This window comes from Theropithecus gelada, chromosome 8 (genome assembly GCF_003255815.1).
Source record: "Theropithecus gelada isolate Dixy chromosome 8, Tgel_1.0, whole genome shotgun sequence".
NCBI lineage: Eukaryota > Metazoa > Chordata > Mammalia > Primates > Cercopithecidae > Theropithecus > Theropithecus gelada.
In genome coordinates, this window is record NC_037676.1 from 121,281,884 (window position 1) to 121,307,769 (window position 25,886).

The 25,886-nt window shown below is 38.9% G+C and overlaps 1 protein-coding gene across 1 annotated transcript in view; it reads left to right on the forward strand.

The window, feature by feature from the left end:
• Positions 1-689: 689 nt before the first annotated feature.
• COLEC10 (collectin subfamily member 10) overlaps positions 690-25,886 on the forward strand; it is a 38,197-nt gene continuing 13,000 nt past the window's right edge. Inside the window, exons 1-3 of the mRNA XM_025394727.1 lie at positions 690-934; positions 22,168-22,239; positions 23,650-23,721. Of these exons, the coding sequence (XP_025250512.1) occupies positions 787-934; positions 22,168-22,239; positions 23,650-23,721 (292 nt within the window). The 5' untranslated portion in view covers positions 690-786. The remainder of the gene's footprint in view (positions 935-22,167; positions 22,240-23,649; positions 23,722-25,886) is intronic.

Genomic DNA, 25,886 nt, shown 5'->3' on the forward strand with positions numbered 1-25,886 from the left:
CCTCTCATACATTTTTATTTACCATAATTTGCCCTCTGTTAACACGTTGTTAGACAATTGAAGGCCTTTCCCCTTTCTGCCACGTCCCTTCAAATGAAGCTTTGCCCACATTTCAGAGTATTTCCTTGAGATAGTGCACAGAAAGGCTAAAAGCTATAAACCAGGCCAAAGGTTATAAACATTTTAACATTCCTAATACTTATCACCAAGTTGCTTCACAGAAAAGCTGGTTGTTCTTTCCTTTTGAACTTAGTCACAAGAGAATAATCTTGGTAGCAAGAGAAAGAAGGCCATAGAGGGCATTGGAAGCATTAGCGTTCAACAGGCACAAGCAGGTAATAAATATCACTTTATGAAAAGCTCAAAGCCATGCATGGTGTTTGCACAACATGTTGCTAACTGAAGACCTCTCTGGTTCACAACCTTTCTGAAACTCAGTGTTTAAGTGCAATATAGCCTATTAAATTGTCAGCTCAAGTACTCAGCAGAAGGCATCTCTATCTTCTTTGCTCTTAGGGATGTTTCCACTGACATGCACACTGGAGTTCAGAGATAATTTTCAATAAACTGTTGTCACTTGAAAATAAACAGTCTGGACAATGTATGGTCCATCTGGAACACTGAGAAAATAAACAATCTAGGGTATGCTTCCTTCCTGCCTCTGTAGCCCTTTTTGGAATGTGTGTTCCAAATACTTCCCGTTCTTCCCCAAAGCAGGAGGTTTTATTTAAAATAAAGCTGTTTATTTGGCATTTCTGGGAGACCCTTTTCTGAGGAACCACAGCAATGAATGGCCTTGCATCCTTGCTTCGAAGAAACCAATTTATCCTCCTGGTACTATTTCTTTTGCAAATTCAGAGTCTGGGTCTGGATATCGATAGCCGTCCTACTGCTGAAGTCTGTGCCACACACACAATTTCACCAGGACCCAAAGGTGAGGAAAGAAAACCACGATTTTCATGTATAATAAATATGATCTCTTCCCTCATCTCTGAACCCCTTCCTAGATTTCAATGACTTTCTCTTCTCTCCTCCCTAGTTTCCTCCCACTTCCCTTCTATTTTGGAAAATCAGGATTTTCCAAATCTGGTCTGTTACTTATTTAAAGCTCTCCCTTGATGTTAGGTAAGAGGATGTTGGGAAGGGGAAACCCAGGACAGAGATCTGAGGGAACTTACCCGGGGCAGGGGGAAAGTCCCTGTTCCGTTCTGCTCCGGGATAGATGCACAATCCAAGCATGAGTCTTCAGAAGTCCTCTCCTTCCTTAAAAGGATCTCTATTCTTGAGCTGTTTGTATTCTCCTCCTTTCTAATACTGATGCTGGTGAAGCTGTTTAAGCAAAGGGTCAGTAAAATAAAACTTAAATCTTAAATATATATTTCATGAGTTAATGGGATCCTGAGTTCCAACGTAGAGGATGGAAACATTCTGTCAAGCATCGTAGGTAGTATATAAATGACCATTTCTTTCTTTGGAAGTGTAGTCTTTGGGGCCAAGTGCCTTCTCCTCAAGAATGGTAGAATATTGCAAAATGTTCTCCAGTAGAGCCAAGGTCCAAATATGCTTTAAGCAACTAGTAGATAAAAAAATCTATTTTTCTGGTTTTAGCTTTTACCCTTTTGTTCTGAAAGTGGTCACTGCACTGCAGATTGGTGCTCCCTTATTAGTAATTCATGCTGTTTCTCCAGGCTATAGGGTGGAAGAATTGCAGCTGCCTAAAATTTTAAGTAGAAAAAAGTGTTTTAAAAAAAAAAAAAAAATCAGAAATACGTTGCCCCATGCTTGTCAGTTATTTAAATGTGTATTGCTTAAAGTGCATTTTTCTTAATCACTGAATTAATTTTCCTCTAAGATTGCAATCCAAGTTTTAACCTTTGATACGATAAAATAAATGCTGTAAGGAACAATGAGACCTTAGAGCTTCCAAATAATTTCTTGGGTGAATAAATGAATAATGTGAGGGCAAATGTTCAGAAAGAAAGTTTTGATTAGAAATAAAGTATTTACTTAAAACCTGTACTGAACTTTCCTTAGAGTATAGGAAACTCTGTCCCTGCAAATGGGAGAATCCATTTGAGAATAGTACTATTTTTTACTTAGTAGAAAATTTCTCCCTCCCCATTTTCCCATTAGAAACCCTGTTAAGATTTCAAACAGTAGAAATCTCACTAACTTTCCTCCTGAGCACGTGCAGACATTATGAGATAATTACAAGTCAGACTGTGACAAAATGAAGTGAGTGCTCCTGGGGAAAAGGATTTGGGAAGCGGTGTTCTAGAACCCTGGGTTCTAGAACCAAGTTTGTTTGCTATGTTCTTGGGTTTGATTTCCTCTTCTTCATCTAGAGCTTGGAAATGGCATCAAATGGACTCTAAATTTTATTTTTAATAAAATTTTATTCTTAATAAAATAAATTCTTAATAAAAGTTAATAAATTTTATTCTTAATAAAGAAATTCATGATCCTCGAATGTACTGAATACCTACTAAGTTCCAGGCATCATGTTAGCTGCTAGGGGCTGGAAACTAAGATAAGGAACCTGTCTTAGCTCTTGCATCTACATACCAAGCTTTGTATTCTATTACAGACTCTTGAGGTTGGCACAAGTTAATTTATGCTTTTCTTTGAAAATTTCCTACACACCTAAATGCACCTAAAGCAACATGAGTATATTCATATTCATCGCTGCCTTTCCTCTGCACTAGGAATTGTGCTAGATGATATGAGTACACCAGAAACAAAGACATGATACCTTCTCTTAAGATAGGAACAGTGGGCCAGGTGTGTTGCCTGTAATCCCAACACTTTGGGAGGTTAAGGCAGGTGGCTCGCTTGAGCCCAACAGTTTGAGACCAGCCTGGGTGACATAAGGAGACCCCATCTCTACAAAAAATTAAAATAATTTTTTTAAGTTAGCCAGGTGTGGTGGTGCACAGCTGTAGTCCCAGTTACTTGGGAGTCTGAGGCAGGAGGATTGCTTGAGTCCAGACAGTTGAGCCTGCATGGGCCATGATCATGCCACTTCACTCCAGCCTGGACAACAGAGTGAGACCCCCATCTCAATATATATACACATATATATATACACACACACACACATATATACACACACATATACACACATATACATATATGTGTATATATATATGTATCTCTCATACACACACACACTGTCATCTACTCTACCTTATTCCTTCATGAATACACAACCCCTCCCTACTCCAGAATAAGGCAGATATGTATATTTACCTCTACAAAATTAAAAAAAGAATAGTATGATGTCTAAGCAAATGTTTTAAAGGACTGGGTTATTACTGTTTTTTCAATATTTTTTCCCTAAGATCAAGCTAGTCTTAATACTTTTCTCCATGGCTAATCATCTCATTACTGTATTTTCTAGCACTGCAGCATGGTGCTCAGAAATTTCTAGATACTCTGGGAAACAGATGGTGAAAGGAATTTTCCCTAAATTCATTTGGGAGAGTGAAAACTAAATAATTTATTTAGAATTGCAGAATGCCATTTGTGAAAACCCAGAAATGCTAACCAATCATAGTATATATTGACCAATATACAGATATTATTTTTAAAGTCTTATTTCCCAGACATGGCTTAGTGGAAAGAAAGACACTGGAGTCAATCTGACTATCTTCAGCATGTTGTTACATCTGTTACACTTCAGTGTCTTCATTTGCAAAGTGAGCCTTCGTCACAGACCTGTTTTCAGAATTATCATAACCAATGTGAACTTTAAGCTGTGTAGACATCATCAATAGAAATTTAAAAAAATTGTATTCTATCTTTCCCTTCTCTCACTATCTAAGTCTGTCAAATAACAATTTTGAGAATAAGTTATCAAAACATCTCTGTTGCAAGCCATCATTATTTTTCTTTCTATGCCTTAAACTTATTGTTTATGTTATCTAACAGGAAAATGAAATTCATTCTCTCTCTCTCTCTCTCTCTCTCTCTCTCCCCCCCTCCCTCCCCCCACCACCCCCTTCCCTTCTCCCTCCCTCCCTCTTTCCTTCTCTCCCTCTCTCCCTTTCTCTCTTTTTCTCCCTCCTCCCCCATCTTGGTGGTTTCTTTAAACAATTTATGTGAAATTCTGACCTCTAGTGGTTTCCCCTGAAAATAACAATGACAAAATATGTACAACTATTAAGTATCCATAAAAAATTAAAAAGAAAAATAAATGAACACAAAGCAAAAGAGAGACAAGTTTTAAACAAAAAGTGTTAAAAAATGATTTTAACCAATTAATGTGGATGATACTTTACAGTTCTCAAGGACCTTTAAAAGCATTGTCTTGTTTAATTCCCATAATTTCCCTATGTGGTAGCAATTTCTTTAAACTTAGACCTAAGGAAACAATACCAGTGGGGCCAAGGGGAGTGCCCAAGGTCTTTCAGCAGGTGGAATCTTGCATCTTGAACTTGACCCTGGGCCTTCTGGCTCCAAGACCAGTGTCATTTCATTATATCCACTAGTTTGTACTAGTTATGTATCAGGTTTGAAAATACAGTCCACCAGTCACATTTTGGTGATTAAAAAAATGTACAGGGCAAAGTCAAAGAACATGGCATCATGAAATCTCACAGCCCGGCACTGTCTTGGGTACTAAAATATGCTGAAAACGAGGGCATATCTTCTCTTTGATAATCAACTTCATTACTTCATTAATTTGTTTGGAAATAATGTTATTTTACCCTATTGCTTATTTTGGTGTTTGCTAGCTTTTTAGTAGGGCCTTTTCAATGACCTTTTTTTGTGTGTGACCTACAAGGTCTTTTTCCAACTGACTTCTCTCAGCTTCTCCCCCATCATTTCAAACTGCTGTTTTCACTTCTGCTTTTCAATGGGCATGCTGGTCTTCGCTCTCCTTCCTGACTCGGGACCTTGGCTCTTGATGGCTCTTCTGCCTGGTCCACCCTTATCCAGATCTTCCCAAGGATAGTTCCTTCTCCTCGTGGAGGTCTTAGCTCAAGTGTTATCTGTGCAGCAAGGCCCTGCCTACCTACCCCTGTACTCTTTGTCATAGTTCCAAGGTGTTTTATTTTCACAGGCTTAGTACTAAGTGAAAATCTCTTGTGTATTGATGTATGTATAGTCAGTCCTGGCGTGCAGGCTTCCCAAATGGACAAGGATGCCAGTTCTTCTTGCTGAGTGTGGTTTTCTAAACGTGGAAGAGCTCCCAACACAGGGTGGGTGCTCAATACGTATTTGTGATTAAATGAATCTACCCACATTTTCCGTGAAAGACCCCCAACATTTTAATTTGAGGTCTTGATCTATTAACACAGCTCTTTCAAAATATCCTCTAAGTATGTCCTGAAGTTCCTAAAATCTGTTGCACCTGCTCCCAAAAACAGACTGGTCCTGGGGGTCATGGCCATTGTGCCACTTCCCCAACAACTTAAGAACCTCCCTGCCAGGGACCACTGCCTTTCTCGTAATTACAATAGTGCCTCTGCTTCCCAGGTGCCCCTGTCTCTGCCTAGCCAGTAACACACTGCTGCCTCCTTCACTAAGGAAGCCTTTCCGACACTTCTGAGGACACTGTGATTCTCACGGGTAACCGTCATGACTCCTCCACAAGTGTGGCCTGTGATGAAACCACAGGCAGAGCAAAGCTCTTTCCCTTTCAGCATGACTCTAATCACCACATCCAATGGGGTGGCAGGAGCAAGACTGCTAGCACACATTGAGTAGCTGCCATTCACCCAGCACTCTGCGAGTGCTTTACAACCATGTTTAAATTTAATTACTTCAATGGACTTTGAGCAAAAAGATTTTATTATCTCAGTGAACTCTGAGAAAAAATACTTTATTATCTCAATGGACTTTTGAGAAAAAAAGGCTTTATCACTCCCATTGGACAGATGAAGAAATTGAGGTAAGAATTATTAAGTCCCTAACGTAGGTCCACAGAGCCAGAAGAGGCAAATTAAAACCCAGTTAAGTTCTAGTTGGGCCCTATGTTCCAATCAACCTGCTAAACCCACTAGCAAGCCAGAGAGGCCCCTACACAGTGTTGACGGCACCTCAGTGTTTTATGGGGCCAGAGGAAATGGCTACTTCAGTCTCTTTACTTAAACCCCCCTTGGTCCCCATGGAACTCCAGAGCACACACCTGAGTGTCAGACAATACAAGCTCTGCACAGTTGCTGCTCTTCTCTGATGAGAGAGGCTATGCCATGAGTAAAGCCTGACAGTCGTCACCCCTATCCTCAGGGATAATTCCTTTCTCAGAAGACCTCTTAGCTACTGAAAACTAGATTTCTATTTGGCCATCCACTATTTTACTGGACATGGCTCTGGATCCCAGCAATTGACACAACTTGAATAATTTACCAAGATACTTCTTAGCCCCCAACACAAATAAGACATTCTGTGACTTACCCAAATGGATAGAGAGAAACGCCCAAGAAAGTCCAATCTTTTTCCTACTCAAACTGGAAGTCTTACTACCTGTGAGGTCACCCTCAGAGATAATTTTGTTTAACTCCAGTTATTTTGACTTTTGTGAAAACTGAGGCCCGGAGAGGTAAAATAACTTGTTCTAGGTCACACAGCAGCTAATAGGTAGCAGGGCTAGAACTAGAACTCAGATTCCAGATTTTTGGAGCAGGCATTGTTCCATTCCACCATGTTACATCATTTTCCTCACCTTATATCATTCTCATTAAACATAAAATGATTAGTTGGTTTTATAAATTAACATTAGAAAAGGAGTTCCATGAGATCAATGTATAAACATGACACAGAACTATTCTAGCTCAGTCACCCTGATGCAAGTTGAGTTGCTGATTCTTTTTCGGTAACTATCAGAAAGGGTAAACAACTAGGTGTTTTCCCAAAACTTTTTATTAATTGTATTAATTCACTAGATTCTTTCATTATGTGTTTTAATATGTATTTTATGCATAAAGACAGAACAATATTTTCAGTGTTTTTTTTTAACTTTTGTATTTCAGCGTATCGATACTTAGAACAATTTTTCATCTTTTTTTCTTTAGGTAGATACTAAGAAGGCATTTCAAGTTTAGGTCAGGAAGGGAAGAATAAAATTCCAGTCAATAAAAGTGTGGGTAAAGATGAGTCAGGAAGTAGTACTAAATGGTAATGATAAAAAACAATTTGTTTCGGCTGGGCACGGTGGCTCACGCCTGTAATCCCAGCAATTTGGGAGGCCGAGGCAGGTGGATCACGAGGTCAGGAGATCGAGACCATCCTGGCTAACATGGTGAAACCCTGTCTCTACTAAAAATACAAAAAATTAGCTGGGCGTGGTGGCGGGTGCCTGTAGTCCCAGCTACTCGGAGGCTGAGGCAGGAGAATGGCGTGAACCCGGGAGGCGGAGCTTGCAGTGAGCAGAGATGGCGCCACTGCACTCCAGCCTGTGCGACAGAGCGAGACTCCATTTCAAAAAAAATAAAATAATTTGTTTCATTTTAATATGAACTTAATAAGCCATGTCTCTCTTCAACACTCTTACATAATAATTTGGATATGTATTAATCACTAGTAGAGATCATAGTGATAGGCATTTTCATGTATGTGAAGATCATGGGCTTTTATATGTATATATCATGGACATATATATATATATGTATAGTTTTGAATGTGAGCTCTGCCACTTACCTAGCTATACGATCTTAAGCTTAAATGTCTTCATCTATAAAATGGCCAAAATATTGAACTCATGGAGATAGAGAATAGCAAGATGATTAACAGAGGCTAGGAAGGGGAGTTGGGGGACATAGGGACAATTAATGGGTACAAAAATAATAGAAAAAAAGAAAAAGACCTAATATTTGATAGGACAACAGCTGAACTATAGCCAGTAATAATTTAATTGTACATTTGTAATAACTAAAAGAGTATAATTACATTGTAACACAAAGGAGAAATGTTGAGTATATCCAGTTTCCCATGATGTGATTGTTATACATTGCATGCTTGTACCAAAATATCTCATGGACCCCATAAATGTATATACCTACCACACACCCACAAAAATTAAAAATTAAAAAAAAATTAGAAATACAATGGAGATCATATTGCCCACCTCAAATGCTTATTTTGGAATTGAAACATGTTTAGTATATAGCTTACCTACCATTTCTTTCACTAGTCTCCACTCCTGTTTGTTACTATAGGCTCTCTTCCCCCATTCCTAAAGAAAAGCTCATAGATTGTAAAGTCAGCTTCCCAAATAGAAATGTACCAGGGAAAGACAGCTCCTTTCTCCTACTTATCGCAATTTTCTGCCTGTTTTCAGTCTTACTCCAAAGTCAACTTTTATTTATCAAGAGCTCACAAACTTGAGACCACCTCTTCTCTTCGCTGATATTGCTTCCTTTCTCTAGTTCTCCAACTGATCCTGGCGTTCCTTATTAGTAAAATGGAAATAACTAGTAAATACCCTCAGGTTTGTCGTGGGGATTACATGAGTGAAAACAGAAAACTGTACCTCAGATTTCTCATCAGTAACATAAGGATGATAATAGTGTGATTTCTTCATAGGGTTGTGGTGAGGAAAAAAATGAGTTAAGCCACATGAAACTCTTAGCACCTGTAGTCTCAGGGACTCTGTAAAATAAGAGCAAACCATGGGAGAGCAAAACCCAAGGGAGAATGAGATTGTGTTTCCTGTTTATTGTTCTTCCTTCTTCCTTTAAGAAATATTTCCTTTAGCTACTGTCTATGTCATATAGGCAGGCTATTCTACTGGCCTTGGGTCATTGATGACATATAGGCCAGGCACAAATTCTCTCTTTCTCTCTTACTCCTCTTGTTTATATTTATAAAATTCTACTTGTAAAAACTTGGTAACTCTGTTAGTTTCTTCATGATATTTCAACCCATAACCAATTTGTCTGTTATTTTTGCATTACATATTGGACTTGCAATATCCTGTAATTTTATACAATTCTTTAAATTATATTTTATAGCTTTCTCTGCTCTTTTAGAAAAGAATTGTACATACACACAGTAAAAATCGGACACTCAGAGATTCAAGTAAAGCAGCATCTAAATAATGTGGGGTTTCTTTTCACATTATTTACTGTGATTGTTCTTGATTCGACAGCTCTGGAAGCATCAGTTTAGGTCTCTTGTGGTTACGGGAAGATGCTTGTATCTGTTAAACAAATTATATGAACAGAAGTCATTCTTTAGAATTTGCAAAGCTTCATCTATTATTCTATTTTAGCTCAACTGACACCTATAAGGATCATCACCTTTATTTTAAGGAGAAGGAAACTAAAGCGTACTGCTCTTGCATGTGATTTCACCACACAGCTGTGAGAAAGTTTTCTGAGGAGAAACCCTGTACCCATTCTACCTCCCTAACTATGAAGAGAGGAGCCCTAATCAACCCAGCTGGTGAGAGAAGCTGAGATCTGTTAAATGAGATAATGTCATCTCAGGAATAATCACCCATATCTTAAGAAGACAGGCTAGATGTGCTGAGGACACAAAATTCTTTAAACAGATAACTTATTGTTACCTGCATTCAGAGCTTATAGACTTTGAAGGTCATTTATTTGATGCTGCTCAGGGATAAGTGTATGTGCAAGACATTATAGCATCGAGTGCAGTCAAAAATAGTTTTGATAGTGTTGTTCTGCCTGGCCTGAGATGAACCAGGATTTAGAAAAAGATTTCTCCAGTCAGAGCCAAAAGCTGTGAAAAAGTCATCTTTCTCTCATCAGACCACATACTGGGTGACCAAATGACAGGACAACCAAAAGAAGGAGGCCCATATGTCCAATGGGAAGTTGAGGGATCCAGTGTAGCCGCAAGTGTGACAATATACTCTAGACAAAAGTGAAAGCCCCCAAAGAAATGTGCGTGGGTCGGGGAACTTTGATACACCACAAGGGAAAGTCTCTGGAACCAATTTATCATTGTAACCCTAGCACCATGCTTCACTTGAAGGGCAAAGCTGGACAATGTCACCAATGATTTTGGGGCAAAGCCAGTGCTAGACCACAGACACAGACCAAGAATAAAGCTCACATAGAATGTACAAAGGCAAGGGATATGACCTGCTTTCCTCAACTGGAGCACACTTAAGATGACATTTTACTTTTCAAATTAAAATGAGCTCGAAATTTTGATTAGCCTGAGTACAGAATGATATATATATAATATATATATATATATATTTTTTGCCTCTCCATGATTTGGGAGATAATACCATGTCCGTATTATTCTAATGTGGCCTATCCACACCAATGTGAAATTTTTTTCTGCTCCCTCTTTCTGATATCCAAAACTAAAATGTCCAGCATTCTCAACTGCCAAGGTGTCCCACCATCTGCCCACAGGACTTTATTAAGGGGAAGATAATCTCCTAAAATGCATCATATCACTGCCTTTTCTATATCTTTTCTTGTCTGAATTTTGGGAATGTAGAAAAATGGGCAAGTGAGAGGTTAGAGCATGGTATTCTACAGCATCAAAAAACATCACCAGTGCAACAAAGTTATTGACTCAGTTTTCTAGTTAGTAAAGACTCTGAGTCTTAAAGCAAAGAATATTCAATGGAGGAGGAGCTAACTAAGTGTTATCCTGCCCCTCCCCCTCTTTTTTTCTGAGACAGAGTCTCGCTGTGTCGCCCAGGTTGGAGTGCAGTGGCACGATCTCGGCTCACTGCAAGCTCCGCCTCCCGGGTTTACGCCATTCTCCTGCCTCAGCCTCTCGAGTAGCTGGGACTACAGGCGCCCGCCACCACGCCCAGCTAATTTTGTTTTGTATTTTTTAGTAGAGACGGAGTTTCACAGTGTTAGCCAGGATGGCCTCTATCTCCTGACCTCCTGATCCACCCGCCTCGGCCTCCCAAAGTGCTGGGATTACAGGCGTGAGCCCCCGTGCCCGGCCTATCCTGCCCCCTTTTAAGTGGATAGGATTGGCATTTTAATAAGGTAGAACACAGAATTAGTTTTGTTGTTTTTTTGTTTTAACTCCAATGGCTTCAACATAAATAACAACTTATTATACTTGTCTGCTGCATTAATCCATTTTATGTTGCCATAATATAAAGGAATACCTTAAATTGGGTAGTTTATAAAAAAGAGGTTTATTTTGTTCATGCTACTGCAGACTGTACAAAAAGTGTGATGCCACTATCTGCTTCTGGTGAGGGCCTCAGGAAAAGTACAATCATGGCAGAAGAGCAAAAGAAAGGAGGATAGTTCACACTCTTTCAAATAACCAGATCCGGTGTAAACTGAGAGCGAGAACTCACTCATTACCACAAGGAAAGCATCAAGTCAGGCATAAGAGATCCTCCTACATGACCCAAACACATCCTGCCAGGCCCCACCTCCAACGAGGGGGATTATATTTCAACATGAGATTTGGAGAAGACAAACTTCAAACCATGTCATCTGCTAACCTAATTTTCATTGAACGGTGGGTTTTCTTTTCCACATAATTTTCAGAGTTATTTTGCAGAAGTTGTGAGATTGTTTGTATCTGGTCCAGTCAACCAAATGATAGTTTAAACCAGAGGAACCAATGGAAGTCTTTGAGTAGAACAACATTAGATTTGCTTTTTAGGCAGAGAATTCTCTTAGCAGGGTTGAAGATAGACTGAAGGATATGAGAAGGTTTTAGTGGGACATAAATGAAAGATGAGAGTTGCACAAGGGTTGCTGGAATAGAGAGAATGGGGTGCAATAGAGAGATACTTCAGAAGTAAAATTGGGAGATTATGAGTTCTTAATTGTGTTTCAGTTGCATGTGAACACCAGCGGAAAATTCCAGTCGGCAGTTGGGAATAGATATCATAAATATTTCTTAGACATTGTTTTTCTAGAAAAACTAATCACATAGCCCATCATCTTGACTTACAGTTTTTATATTTTGTCTCATTCAATGTTTGATGATTATCAAAGAGGATACTACCATTCTCACAGATACTTGAGATACTTGAGATGTTCATAGATTGAGATGTTGGTATACATAATAATACAGTTATCAAAAGTAATGGCTAAAACTGCAATTACTTTAACACCAACCTAATAACTACATTTAATAACAATACTACACTTTTTCCTTAAATTTGTTTCTAACTCACTTTGTGCTGAAATTAATTTTAGAGAGAATATTGTATGTTACATATACAGAGTGTTGTAAATGTTTAGATGCCAAAAGCATAAATCTGCTCTGGGAAGATGCATACACACACACACACACACACACACACACACACACACACCCCAACCCCAACCAGGATGTTGCAAATCTGCACGACAGGATAAGTTCTCACAGAGGCTTTCTTCCCCTTGTCCTCTTCTTTGTACCTCTCTCATTTCTAGTGACTAGATATTCCTCATGGCCCCTTGGATGCTACTGGCATAATGTAATAATGTAATATTCCGGAGTTCTCACTACCTTCTAAACACCCTTCTAAGCTCTTCATGTGCATGACCACATTTACTCCTCACAACAACCCTGTGAGGGAGGCACTTCATTATTCTGACTTACTGATGAGCAAATTGAGGCTTACAGAATTTAAATGGGTTGCTAAAGTCCCATACCCTGTCAGTGATGGAGCCCGGACTTGAACTAAGCGCTTTGATCCCAGATCCTATGCTCTTAACAACTGCATTGCATTGCAGAAGCGTGCCACTTAGTCCCGAATTGATGGGATTTCTCTTTGTTTTTGTTTCTATGGGCCTGGCTGAGAATGCATTTTAATAATGAATGATATGTGAAGGCAGAAGGAAACCTGCCTAACAAACCTTAGTGTTGCATTTTTCATTAAGTACAGTGTTAGTTCCCACCCTCCCACCCCCACCCACTTACTCAAACATGTGATGACTGCAAAGTAAATGCAGACTCCAAGTGATCATTCTTTTTAAGCCAAATAAGCTTGAAAACAAAAAGAAGATACTTTGTAATTCAAATAGGAGAGACTGTAGGATACTTGAAATCCTCAGTTGTCTCTTTTGCTAGGTTGCAATAGAATAGCCAAGAACAATGAATGATAACATTCCATGATGAAATATGACATAGACTTATACATATACATACATATATTTCTCTAATAGTCTGGTCATTTTCATCTATTATTTATTGCTTATATTTTTAGATTTTTAAATTTTATTTATTGTCCTTTTTGCAAAGCAATTTTCAAAAGTTCTTTGCATATTACAATATTACTAATTTCTCATATGCTATATATGTCTATCTTTCCTTTTACGACCTTTAGATTCTTCTCTAAACAGATTAATTGCAAATGAAAAAAAAATGTTTTTCAATGGAGGTGGGAACTGAAAGACATTTTGATGAACAATGCATAAACAGATTGGACAGGAATAGAAGGTTATGCAGCAGAGAAACTCCTGGGTTGTAATGAGTGTATATAAATTAGCCATTTATCAGAATGTCAGAAAATAATGTGGGAAAGTTCCATTGATGCCAGCCTGTGAAGGTTCATATACTAGACTAATTAGTTTGAAGTGGCCTATAAACACAGAAGAACTGTTGAAACATTTTGAATTGGACAGTAGTATGATGAAAATATGATTTAATAAAGATTAATTTGCAAGATAGTTGGGAAAAGTAAAGTTCAGATTCAAGGAAACCAATATTTCAAGAAGTATTTATTGAACAGACACGAATCTAGGCACTTGAGATACATCAATGAAAATCTTTAGGAATCACCTGTAAGGAACAGGGTTACAGCATAAAGACAGGAAGGCATAAAATAACAGCAGCAGGGATGGGAGGAAAAAGAAAGACAGAGTGAACATATGAAAATTAAGAGTCAAGATGAGAGTGAGGAAGCTGATTTGGGTACCGAGCCTTGGAAATTAGACCATGACTGTAATATTGAGAGACAAAGGTAAATTGGAAGAAGAAACAAGAATATGGAGTGGACAGAAGCAGTAGAGGCAGTGGTGTGTGTATTTGCCTCCTGGGCTGCCTTATGAGATTATTGGCCATCAGCACAGACCTCCCAGCAGGCTGGAGTCGATCCATTAATCAACCATTATTGAGAAAGACATTTCAATCAATTACAAACTCATTTGACTGTATTGTCATTAAGCTCACATTTATCTACCTTGTCTTTAAGGATGTTACTCCTTTTATTTTGAAAACAATTATTGAGCAATCACCTATTTACAGATTCTCAGATTCTGTGCCAAGTGCTAGGAATACAGTCTATCATCCCTGACCTGTCTCATCACCTATGACACAATGCAATAGGACGCTGTAAAGTGAGAGGGGATTACCCTCCAGGGATTTAGTTTAGTTCTGACCATTGAAGAGGGAGATGGAGCTAGGAAAATCTGTACTGAGAAGATTCCTTGGGAAAGGAGGTAACACGTGAGCTGAACTTTCTGAATTTTATTTAGGAATTTTATTAGGACGAGGTCCAAGGAGTTCAACAGAAGACAAAAATCCACATAAAATTTCATTGGCAAAGACATTTTAGCACCAGCTTGCCCTCATATAAGGACAAATTTGTATTTTAGCTTATTTTCTTTGTATTTACCTTATAATGTAAGTTTATTCTGGTGGAGCTCAGTCTAAAGGATCCTATTTACTTCTTTTTGACAACGAATAGTGGAGAATTTGAAGTGTGGGCAGGTAGGGTTAGGTGTTTCCTCCTTTGTGCTCCCACAGCAGTGACTGTCAGCATTTATCACAGTAATTATCTGCTTTTTTGTCCATCTTCTCCTGAGGCTTTGACCTCTTCCTGGGAAGGAACGTCTCCTAATCATTATCAAGTGGTTGTATTAGTACAGAAGTTTGTGTTGCCAAGTGACAGAGATCAACACAAACCAAACTTACACTGGTCAACCAAACACACAGAGAAAAGCAGGGGAATTCACAGATTCACATAACAGGAGGGGATTCAAATTGAGTTAGGTCCAGCTGCTCAAATCACGTCTTCTGGGCGGAGTCTTCATCACACCATTCTGCTTTCCTCTATAATGACTGTAATGTGGGTTCTCTCTTAATGGTGTCAAAATAGATTCAGATTCTTCAATGATAGTTTATCTTCTCTGAGACTCCTGCAGAAAAAGCAAATCTCCATTTTTGAAAGTTCTAAATAAAATCCTCAAAATGAGACTTGTGGGCTCTTATTGGGTCACACGTGACTTGCTGAATGAATTATTATGGATATGGTCTAAACCATATGGATTGAGAATGAGTAAGTGTGATTTCCTACAGAAAACCGTGGAGCTGTTACCTGAAGCCCAGGGAGTGGATACCAAGAAAATGAAAGCAAAAAACGCTCACTATGGTTGCAATATTTATGCATCAGTGAGAGTACATTCTGTGCAAGGGGCTCTTTGATGAATTTTATCATCCATAATCTTACTTAATCTTTAGGTAATTCCATGAGAAAAGGGTCATCATCCCCATTTTCCCGGATAGGAAACTAAAGCAGGAAGGTTAATTATTTAGTGTAAGATTTAATGTAAGTTTAAATAATTTATCAAATAATTTAACAAATTACTTAATAAAATTATTAAAATTAAATAATTTATTAAATTCAGTTATCTATTACATTAAAATGTAATAGCTGTTAGACAGGAAATTCAGGAGTTGAGCCTAAGTACGTGTGACTATAAAATTCCTATTTTGTCCATTGTTCTGAGCTTTCAGAGGGAACTTGAATGAGTGCCCTATCTGCCAATACACACATGGTTCCTAAAGGTGGAGTTCCTTGGCAAATCGCATCTTTGTAAGGAGTTGCTATCTTTCTTATCAGACTCTTCCTGAGACAGCTTTTCCCCTTAAAGACACATAATTTTCTACGGACTAAGATGCAGTTGGTTCTTTTTAAACCATATCCTTACTTTAAGCCAATAATAAACAACATTTTTGAATGCTTTAAATGTGTTAGGAAAAGTGCTAATTGTTTTATATGAAAAATCTCATTTCCTGCACATTCAACATAAGATAATGTTAGGATACCATATTAGCCTGTTCTAACCTTGCTAATAAAGACATGCTCAAGACTGGGTAATTTATGAAGGAAAGACATTTAATTGACTCACAGTTCCACATGGCTGGGAAGGCCTCGCTATCATGGTGGAAGAGCAAGGGACATCTTACATGGCGGCAGGCAAGAAGAGAGCATGTGCAGAGGAGCTCTTCTTTGTAAAACCATCAGATCCCATGAGACTTTTTCACTACCACAAGAAGAGCATGGAAAAGACCTGCCCCCATGATTCAATTATCTTTCCCCAGGTCCCTCCCAGGACACATGGGAATTGTGGAAGCTACAATTCAAGATGAGATTTGGGTGGGAACACAGCCAAACCATATTAGATAGAATCTCAGAAAAATCTCTTAGAAGACCCTTGCCCCACTATCATGTACTTATTTTTTTTCTATTCCCGAGAAGCACACTGTTGTTTATTTGTTCTTGAGCAACGTTGCCAGGGTCTGGGCCTCCGTTTTCCACAGATAACCTGCCTCACAACAATGATGGTTGCAAACCTATAATGTCTACAAATCAGACTTCATTCAAAATCCATGCTCGCTTGCTTTTTATGTTTTTATTAAAAGAAATACAAAGAAAGCTTCCCCTAAATTTCCATCACAAAGTTATTAAAGTAAATCGAAGTAGCATGGGTCTCAGAGTGAGGGAGCAACACCCAGGATGGGAGACTCTAGAACAGGTAAGCATTCTAGTTATTTCCAATTATAGATAAGAAAATGGGAGCACTGAGAGTTTAAATATCATAGCTAAGTTCACAGGGCTGATAAGCAATGTGATTAAGATTTGACTCCTGAATATGCAAGGTCAGGACCCTCTCCGGGGCTTCATCAATATGTCATCCTAACTTTCCAGGAATGACTCCCTTCTGTGAATCACCAGTGGAAATTTTTAGTCTTCCAACAACTGTGTCCAAGGCAGTTTCTTGATCTATTAGTTCTTTCAGAAGAGAAAATGGAATTATTTGTCATGATTTGTTTTCAAAGGATTTAGACTTACTCCTCTGAATGTCTACTTCTCTTCTAAGTACTCATTTCTTCCTTGTATGAGATTATATATAGCACAGCAGTGTGGGCTTGAGATGAACAAGATCACAGAAGTCTATCAAGGTGACTTTTTCAAATGCCTACAGCCCTTTAAAAAGCAAGATTGATATAACGATAATATGTTTATATGGGAGTTTGTTCTTACCCTTTAGAATCACTCACTGAAGTACTTAAGGGAGATATGTTCATGTCTATAATTTACTTTTTAAAAAAATATAGCAAAAATAAATACATGAAGCAATAACAATGTGCAGATTGGTCAATCTCAGTAATGGGTTTTTATCTTTAATTATGTGAAAAAGTTTCACAATAAAGGGTAAAAAAAATACAGCCAAGTAAAAGAGTAAGTAATGATTATATAATAGAGATTGAGGTAGTGAATATGAAGAAATAATCACTCATCTACTTCTATTCTCATTAAAGCAGACACTGATGAGTTTACCAACTAAGCCAGGCATGGTGTTGAACACTTTTCATCCACTGTCTCCATTAATCCACAGCAATCCTATAAGGTTGGGACTATTCTCTCCATTTATGGATGAGAAAACTGAGATTTGAAGAAATGAAATGGCTTGTTCCAGAGTACTCTTAACCAAGGTATTGCACTTTCTTTACCTTAGGGAAAGCTGTGCAGAAGTGGCTGACTTGAAAGAATTCAGGATAGCCAGGAATAGGCAGGTTGGGTAGGTGAAGGCACCAAGGGAATGTTAAATGGGTGAATGGGGAGAAGGCAAACAATAGCAGGTCCCAATGAGGCCTGAAGATTTCAGTGAAGTGATGAGGTTGAGATTGGGGAAGTAAAAGTACTAGGGAGTGGTCTGTTTTATGACTCTACTGGTACATGTCATGTATGTAAGAGGTATGGGGCATAATTGATGACTACTGAAATTTCCAAGAATGAGGATGCAATTGGCATAGATGGGAAGAAAATGTAAGTAGGAGTGGGAAGGATATATTTTAGGCAGAAGTTCTTGCCTTGTTAAGAAAGCACAACATACCACCTATTCCATTCAATTCTTTTATTTTAATTTTTTTTTTTTTTGAGACGGAGTCTCGCTCTGTCACCCAGGCTGGGGTGCAGTAGCACAATCTGCAACCTCCACCTCCTGGGTTCAAGCGATCTCCTGCCTCAGCCTACTGAGTAGCTGGGATTACAGAAATCTGCCACCATGCCCAGCTAATTTTTATATTCTTAGACGGGGTTTCACCATGTTGGTCAGGCTGTTCTTGAACTCCTGACTTCAAGCAATTTACCCGCCTCAGCCTCCCAAAGTGCTGAGATTACAGGCGTGAGCCACTGTGCCCAGCCTATCCCATTCAATTCTAAGGCTGATCAGGACAAAGGTTACTAACAACTCCCCAGTCTATAAGATTGTTTTGACAATGGGAAAAGGACTTTAATTAATTATTTTTAGCATCTCCAAAACAATTCACAACTTTTCAATAAGTATTTCCTTTGAGTAAAGGGTACTGGCCTGGGTTCCAACTAGAATTCAATTTTAAAAGATTTTTTGCTAATTGCGGGGGAAAAGTCCTGTCTAAGAAAATGTGGTCAAATGTGTACTCTGTTGGAATTCTGCTGGTGGCTTGGAGAGGGAGTGTGAGCAAAGCAAATCATTTTTGTAAAAATGAAATTAATTCATTTCAGTTTATAGCTTTTCACTTAATTTTCAAATACAAGTGGCTATTTCTAAATGAAGTAAAATAGTCCAAATTGGTCCTACTCATCTAATAAATATAAAAACAAACAACTGTGAGCCAGGTGGAGAGCCCCAGCCAAAGCTTGCTTTTACATCTCCCTTCTGTTCTCATTAAAGCAAGTGAAAGATCAAACAAACCCAGGACCCACGCTGAAGGCTAGGGCTCAAGTTGTTTACTTCATCTCTACCCGCAGCCTGCTTGGCCACCAGGCTGGGATGCAGTCACATGGGTCAAAGAATAATAAATAATCCTATTTCACCCTCCCAGATCTCCATCAATAGCCACCAGGGAGCAGTAGATGACTAAGTCACTCACCCGGGTGCCTCCAGTGAGACACTTGCTTGAAAATGAATGGGAAAGCTTATAAAAGGGGAAGAAGGAAGGAGAAAGAATAATGGCACCAATAATCACATCTGTGTGGCATTTTGATTCTCAAAGGGCTTCACATACGTGCTTGTTTTTGATCTTGCCTTTTCATGAGCAGGACGCGCATCACTAGTCCCATTGTACAGAAGAGCAATCCAAGACCCAGAAATGCTAAGGCAGGAATTTGCTCTAAATCATCCAGCTTGTTCAGAACATGGGCTAGGACAGATGACCCTGGTTTAAATCCTGGCTTTACTACTTATGAGCTATGTGACCTGGATGTTACTTAACCTCTCTGTGACCCCATTTCCTCTTCTGTAAAATGGAGCAAAGGATAGTACACATCTCAAAGCTTGCTGTGGGAATCAAATGATAGATTGTATGCCAAGTGCTGAGAACATTTTTGGCACAAAGTATTTGATAAACAGTATTATTATATTTGTAGAATGTCTTATGGTTCACACAAAGTGTACTCAGTTCAACTACATTTATTAAACATCAGAGCCAGGCACTGTGCTAAATTCTGGAGATGCTAGAATAAATCACTTATGATCCCACCATGCTTTGGATCACAGGGAGATGTAAGAGATAAGTGGAGATACGCCAACACGTTTGGTATAAAGTGTTATTTTTAAGCCACAAAGGTAATTAGAGGGAGAATTTAACCCAGTCTGGGAGTGTTAGAAAGGACTTCCTGAAGGAAAATACTTTTCTAGCTTTACCTTTGCTAAACACCCTCTGGGGAAAAAAAAAAAAAGTGTAATTTTTGTCTATTCTATGAATGCATGAAAAAAAGCTCAGAAAAGTTAAAGGACTTCCCAAAGTCCCTCAGTGAATGGCAAAGTGGTGTCTCAGTTATGCTACCCTATCCCTATCCCAAGGAAACACTTCCTGTGAATAAAGTCATTAAGGAATTAGTTGGGTTTTTTTCTTTTCTCCCATTATCTTTCTTGTATAAAAGGAGACAAAAACTATCACTCTTTCTGCAACTCCCCTCTTCTCCCTGAAAAATTTGACAGAATGTCAAATTCTGTAAAATCCACTATCTGCTAAGAGTTACAGAATCTAGGCCAAAAGATACAACTGTGTACCATGAGGATTCTAGAGGGATAGAAACGTACATGTTGTTGAATCCTCATTTGACTACTAAAAAGCTCTATGACAATAGGCAAGCAACTTAGCCACATAGTCTCATTTTTTTTCATTCATAAAATAGAGCAATGAGAGTTTCCATCTCCTAGAATTGCTGTGATGACTACATGTCAAGTCCTTAGCTTGTGCTTGACTGACTTTATAATTGCTCAATAGACATTCACTGTTAACTTTAGCTAGAAAAATGTCATCTACAGGAGGATCACTTGAGTCCAGGAGGTTAAGGCTACAATGAGCTGTGTTCGCACCACTGCACTCCAGCCTGGGTGACAAAGAAAGACACTGTCAGAAAGAAAGAGAGAAAGAGAGAGAGAAAGAAGGAAGGAATAGTGTGAAGGAAGGATAGTGGGAAGGGAAAAAGGAAGGAAGGAAGGAAGGAAGGAAGGAAGGAAGGAAGGAAGGAAGGAAGGAAAGAAGGAAAGAAGGGAGGGAGGGAGGGAAGGAGGGAGGGAGGGAGGGAGGGAGGAAAAGAAAAGAAAAGGAAAGAAAAAGAAGAAAAATGTCATCTAGTTCACCTAATTCTCCCCTCTGGTCTGACCACAGATATCACCTGTGCATTCTTTTTTGAAAACCATCCTAGGAGGCATTTATAGCTTCCTTTGTGAAGTATTTCAATGTCTGATCAGTCTCACAACCCAGAAATCCAACTCTTCCATACATTGTGTTTGCTTTCATTTAAAATGTCAACATTCTGCACTCAGAAAAAATAAAAATAAAAAGAGGGAAAATCTCTGGTGGTGTTTTTTTCTTGGATAAATCAATGAACAACACAAGTTTCTCACACTCAAATTGTCTAATCCCAAGAACTTCATTTTTGTCTTTAGAAGGTTTTGTTTCTCCTCCTTTCCTCTGCTGATGGACAGGGCTTTTTCATGCCCTGAGATTGCTGTGGTGATAATGCAAGTATCTGGTCATAATATCGTGTATGTTGTGCTCTTTGTTTTCAAAGCACATTCACATGCTCACCTTGTTGATCCTAAAACAACTGAGTGAGGTGTGGAGAGCAGATACTATCCCCAGATTTAGGAAAGGAAGCATAAAGGAAACAAAAACAGCAGCCATCATTGCTAAGCACTGATTGTATCCCAGGTGTTCTATGTCTATTGTCTCATTTAACCTACCTAAAAGCCCATTCCAGTAGGTGTTATTAGATCCATTTGCTGGAGAGAAAAGTGAGACTCGGGGAAGTTCTGTACTCAAATTTCTCCAGAGAGTGAGTGGTGGAGCTGAGACTTCAGTCAAATCTGTCCTAGTCCAAAGTCAATACACTCAATCACTGGCTTGTTGAAGATTTGTTCAACCCATCAGTGACTAACATGGCATTAATATCCAAGACTCCTGATTCTCAGTCTGGGCACTGTTCATTAAACCATTCATTCAATCTTTAATTCTTCAAGGTGCTGGAGCTACAGTTGCCTATGATTAAGACAGTTGCCACTCACAGAAAACTGCTTTGTGGCTTCCCCATCCCTAGTCTCCTGTTCTTAACTTCCTAGGTCATGCCTACAATTTTGGGGTTCCCAAGCATGCAGTCAGAGAGTAATAAGTTATGTGTACCTCTGTGTGTGTGTGTGTGTGTGTGTGTGTGTGTATAAGTTTTATATTTATTGTCCATCAAGAATTTGCTAGATTCTACAGCAAGAATAAAGATTTGTCAGGCCAAACATCTCAATTCAGCAACAAGGATGTTTCTTCAAACATAGAGTTGGATGTGGAGAAAAGTAAAAAATAAAATATACTGGAAGTTTCTTCCTTTCACCTGAGTGTCAAGTCTGTGTGAACATATGTCCATACTCATGGCTGGGTTGTGAGGCAAGCACTGAGCTGAGGGAAGGAGTGTAACCGTTTCCACCTTCCTCTGGGAGAATGTGGTCATGTAAATATTCGAGATGCTTCATTATGTCTCATTTTCTGTTTCAAAAGGAGATGATGGTGAAAAAGGAGATCCAGGAGAAGAGGGAAAGCATGGCAAAGTGGGACGCATGGGGCCGAAAGGTAACTAAAATGATGTGAAACTGACATTTTAATGTCATAATTGCTCTTCTTTCTCTCCTGGCCCTTGCCCTGGAAATTAGCAGCTTTCATAATGCCCTCTGCCCCAGCAATGCCTGAAATATATTTCACACATGAATTAACTCACCATCTGAATGCCCCTCTGAGATTACCTGTCAACAAGACTCTGAGTTTCTCAAGTTGCATTCTTAGGGCTGGCTGGTGTGGGACACTGGGAGCCCCAGGGAAAAGCAGTCTCTGAGAATATTAAGAAACGATGTGTTATAGAGCTGTGTTCATACCTGTGTCTCCCTTCTAAAGCCACTGCTAAGCAGCATTTTTTTTTTAAAGCGGGCGTAGAGTTTAAGGAGGAAGATAAAAAGAACAAAAAGAGCTACCTGATTCATTGATCTATTCATCTTTCCCCAAGATCTCTTTATTTCTTTAATTCCCCCCCCCGCCCCCCCCCCGTTTCATAATACAAAAGAATAACACAGTGGGGAAATGGTGGGGTATGGGAGAAGTGGGATTAAAGATGAAGAGGGTAACACAGAGGTGATTAGGAAGTATCTTCACTCACAAAGCTGGGCATTGGCCTTACCAAAATATAGCTTCTGGGTTGTGATGTGTTTGTGTGCACCTTCTGAACACTTAAAATATTTCTCATCAACTGCGAAAAGAGGGCTGCCCTAGACCACTTATTTTTAAATCTTGAATAATTTAAAAGGAAGAGAGACTCACAGACCTGTGAGACCTCAATTTGGGAAATGCTGACTTAAACCTATCTATAAATATGAATGTCAATTCCAAAATTATTCTTAGAAAACAAAGATTTTTAATTGGCATTTTTTTTTTTTTTAGATTTTTGTAAAACGAAATAATATTGGAAAAGCTCAGTGATTCTTGACCGTAGTTTTGTGAAAGAAAATTCAGCAGGACCATGTCTGATGTTTCTTTGATCATTAGGTTTTATGACTGCACGTTCCCCGCCCTGTTTTTAAGTGGCACGATTGTCAAATCTTGTTTTAAAATAGAGAAGAAATAGAATTCCAAAAGGAAGACAGAATGCAGCTAAAGAAGAAAAAAACCAGAATTGAATCAAGAATACTTTCACCCGGCCCTTCTCTAACCTTTCTTTTAAACATCCTCTGCCATAGTAATTCCAGAAATACTACATCAGCAAGTATTTTAATATCATCATGTCCATAGTATATATTCATACTCACTCACATATTAATTTTAATACATACACTATAAGTCTGTTAAACTAGACAATAGAGCACGGGATATATATTAGCTATCACTGGTAGAAGAATACACTTTTTGGTATTTCTTTCAAGTGAATATCACATTAGCCACGTTTCAAGGGAAGATAAAACCTTATGATAAAAAGATAACATGTTTGCTTTTCAGGAATTAAAGGAGAACTGGGTGATATAGGAGATCAGGGCAATATTGGCAAGACTGGGCCCATTGGCAAGAAGGGTAAGTTGCATCTTACTATTCTCCAGTAGCAATTCAAAGCAAATTGAGGCTGGGTGCAATGGCTCACACCTGTAATCCCAACACTGGGAGACCAAGGTAGGAGGATACCTTGAAGCCAGGAATTCAAAATCAGTCTGGACAACAGAGAAAGACCCAGTCTCTAAAAAAAAAAAAAAAAAAAAAAAAAAAAAAAAAAAAAAAAAAAATTTAATTAGCTGGGCATGGTGGCACACAACCATAGTCCCAACTACATAGGAGGCTGAGGTAGGAGGATCATTTGAGCCCAGAAGTTTGAGTCTGCAGTGAACCATGATCACACCACTGCACTCCAGCCTGTGACAGAGTAAGACCCTGTCTCTAAAATAAATAAATAAATAAATAAAGCAAATTGAGGATACCCTTAATTGTTTTAAGGTGTTTTGTATCATAAAAATGTCTCCTTTTTCTTCTTTTAAATTAATAATTCTGTCTTCATAGTTTGTCTCTTACTTCCATATATAAGCAATATATCTCACAGCTCAAAAAAAAATGAAACAAGATTTTAGAAACAGAATCAAGCATCAAGGTCGGATAGTCTTTATGTTGAATAATCTCCTGGGATCTACTTGTTGGCTACAAATCCTTGCTATGATCAAAATGATACACGATTATTAATAAAATACAAAATAGGCAGAGGACAGTAAAATTTTCTTTTTTAATCTGAGGGGATTAACCAAAAATTCTGTGCCTATGATCTATTAACAGGATAGAAACTTGGAGCATATATGTGGATACCCATTTGTTTTCAGTCATGTCCTGATTTTTTTTTTTTTTTTTTTTTTTGAGATGGAGTCTCACTCTGTCACCCAGGCTGGAGTGCAGCGGTGGGATCTCAACTCATTGCAACCTCTGCCTCTCAGGTTCAAGCAATTCTCCTGCCTCAGCCTCCCAAGTAGCTGGGACTACAGGTGCCCACCACCATGCCCAGCTGTTTCTTTATATTTTTAGTAGAGACAGGGGTTTCACTGTGCTAGCCAAGATGGTCTCTATCTCCTGACCTCAAGTGATCTGCCCAGCTTGGCCTCCCAAAATGCTGGGGTTGCAGGCATGAACCATCGCACCTGGCCCTGATCTTATACATCATTAAAGCCTGAATATTAGAAAACAGAGACAGTCACCTCTGTATTGTCTAAGCCTTCCTTCCCTATCCTCCTCTCACAAAGCCCCACAATGGTAGCAGGTTCTAATTGCTCCTGATATTCAGTAATTTAAGCAAGCATTGTTTTACTTAGTTTAGAGATATGAAACTGAATGAACATAAAATTTTATTCCAAGAGATTCATAGACTATTCAGGAAGATAGAACTTTCTTAAAAAGAATTAGAGGCCCGGCGCAGTGGCTCACGCCTGTAATCCCAACACTTTAGGAGGCTGAGACGGGTGGATCACCTGAAGTCAGGAGTTCGAGACCAGCATGGCCAAGATGGCAAAACCCCATCTCTACTAAAAATACAAAAATTAACTCAGTGTGGTGGTACATGGCTGTAATCCCAGCTACTCAGGAGGCTAAGGTACAAGAATCGCTTGAACCTGGGAGGCAGAGTTTGCGTTCAGCCAAGATCATGTCACTGAACTCCAGCTTGGGACATAGAGTGAGACTCCATCTCAAAGAAAAATAAAAAATTATAATACTGAATAACATGACTACCCCAGGACTCATATTGGAGAGTAAGGCAAGATTGATATGCAAAAGAACAGACATAGGTCTTGAAGAATAGTAACATTATGGAAATAGGCAAAATGCACTAGAGAGAGATGCAAGAGATGCTTGTACAAAAAAAAAATTAGGGGAAGCTCAGTCCCATGGGTAATATAATTTCTGTAGCCTTGATGTACCCTCCATCTTTTTGTAAATGCTTGAGCAGCTGCGTAACTAAGCATGTGGCTTACTTGTCCAGCAGTATGTCCTTGTAGGCAGGTTGACAGACTGTAGTCTGAGCTTAGGCTGTGGCCTCTCTCTTCCCATCCTGTGGCTCAGTACTCCCTCTTTCTCCACTCTCCAACTCATTCATTTGAGATATTCCCTTCAGCCTGTATTCAGAGACAGGGATGAAAGGCAGTGCCACTGAAGAGAAATTGCTATGGGTGTTTCTGATCTGGTGGGTTATATTGTGTATTTCCCTGTGG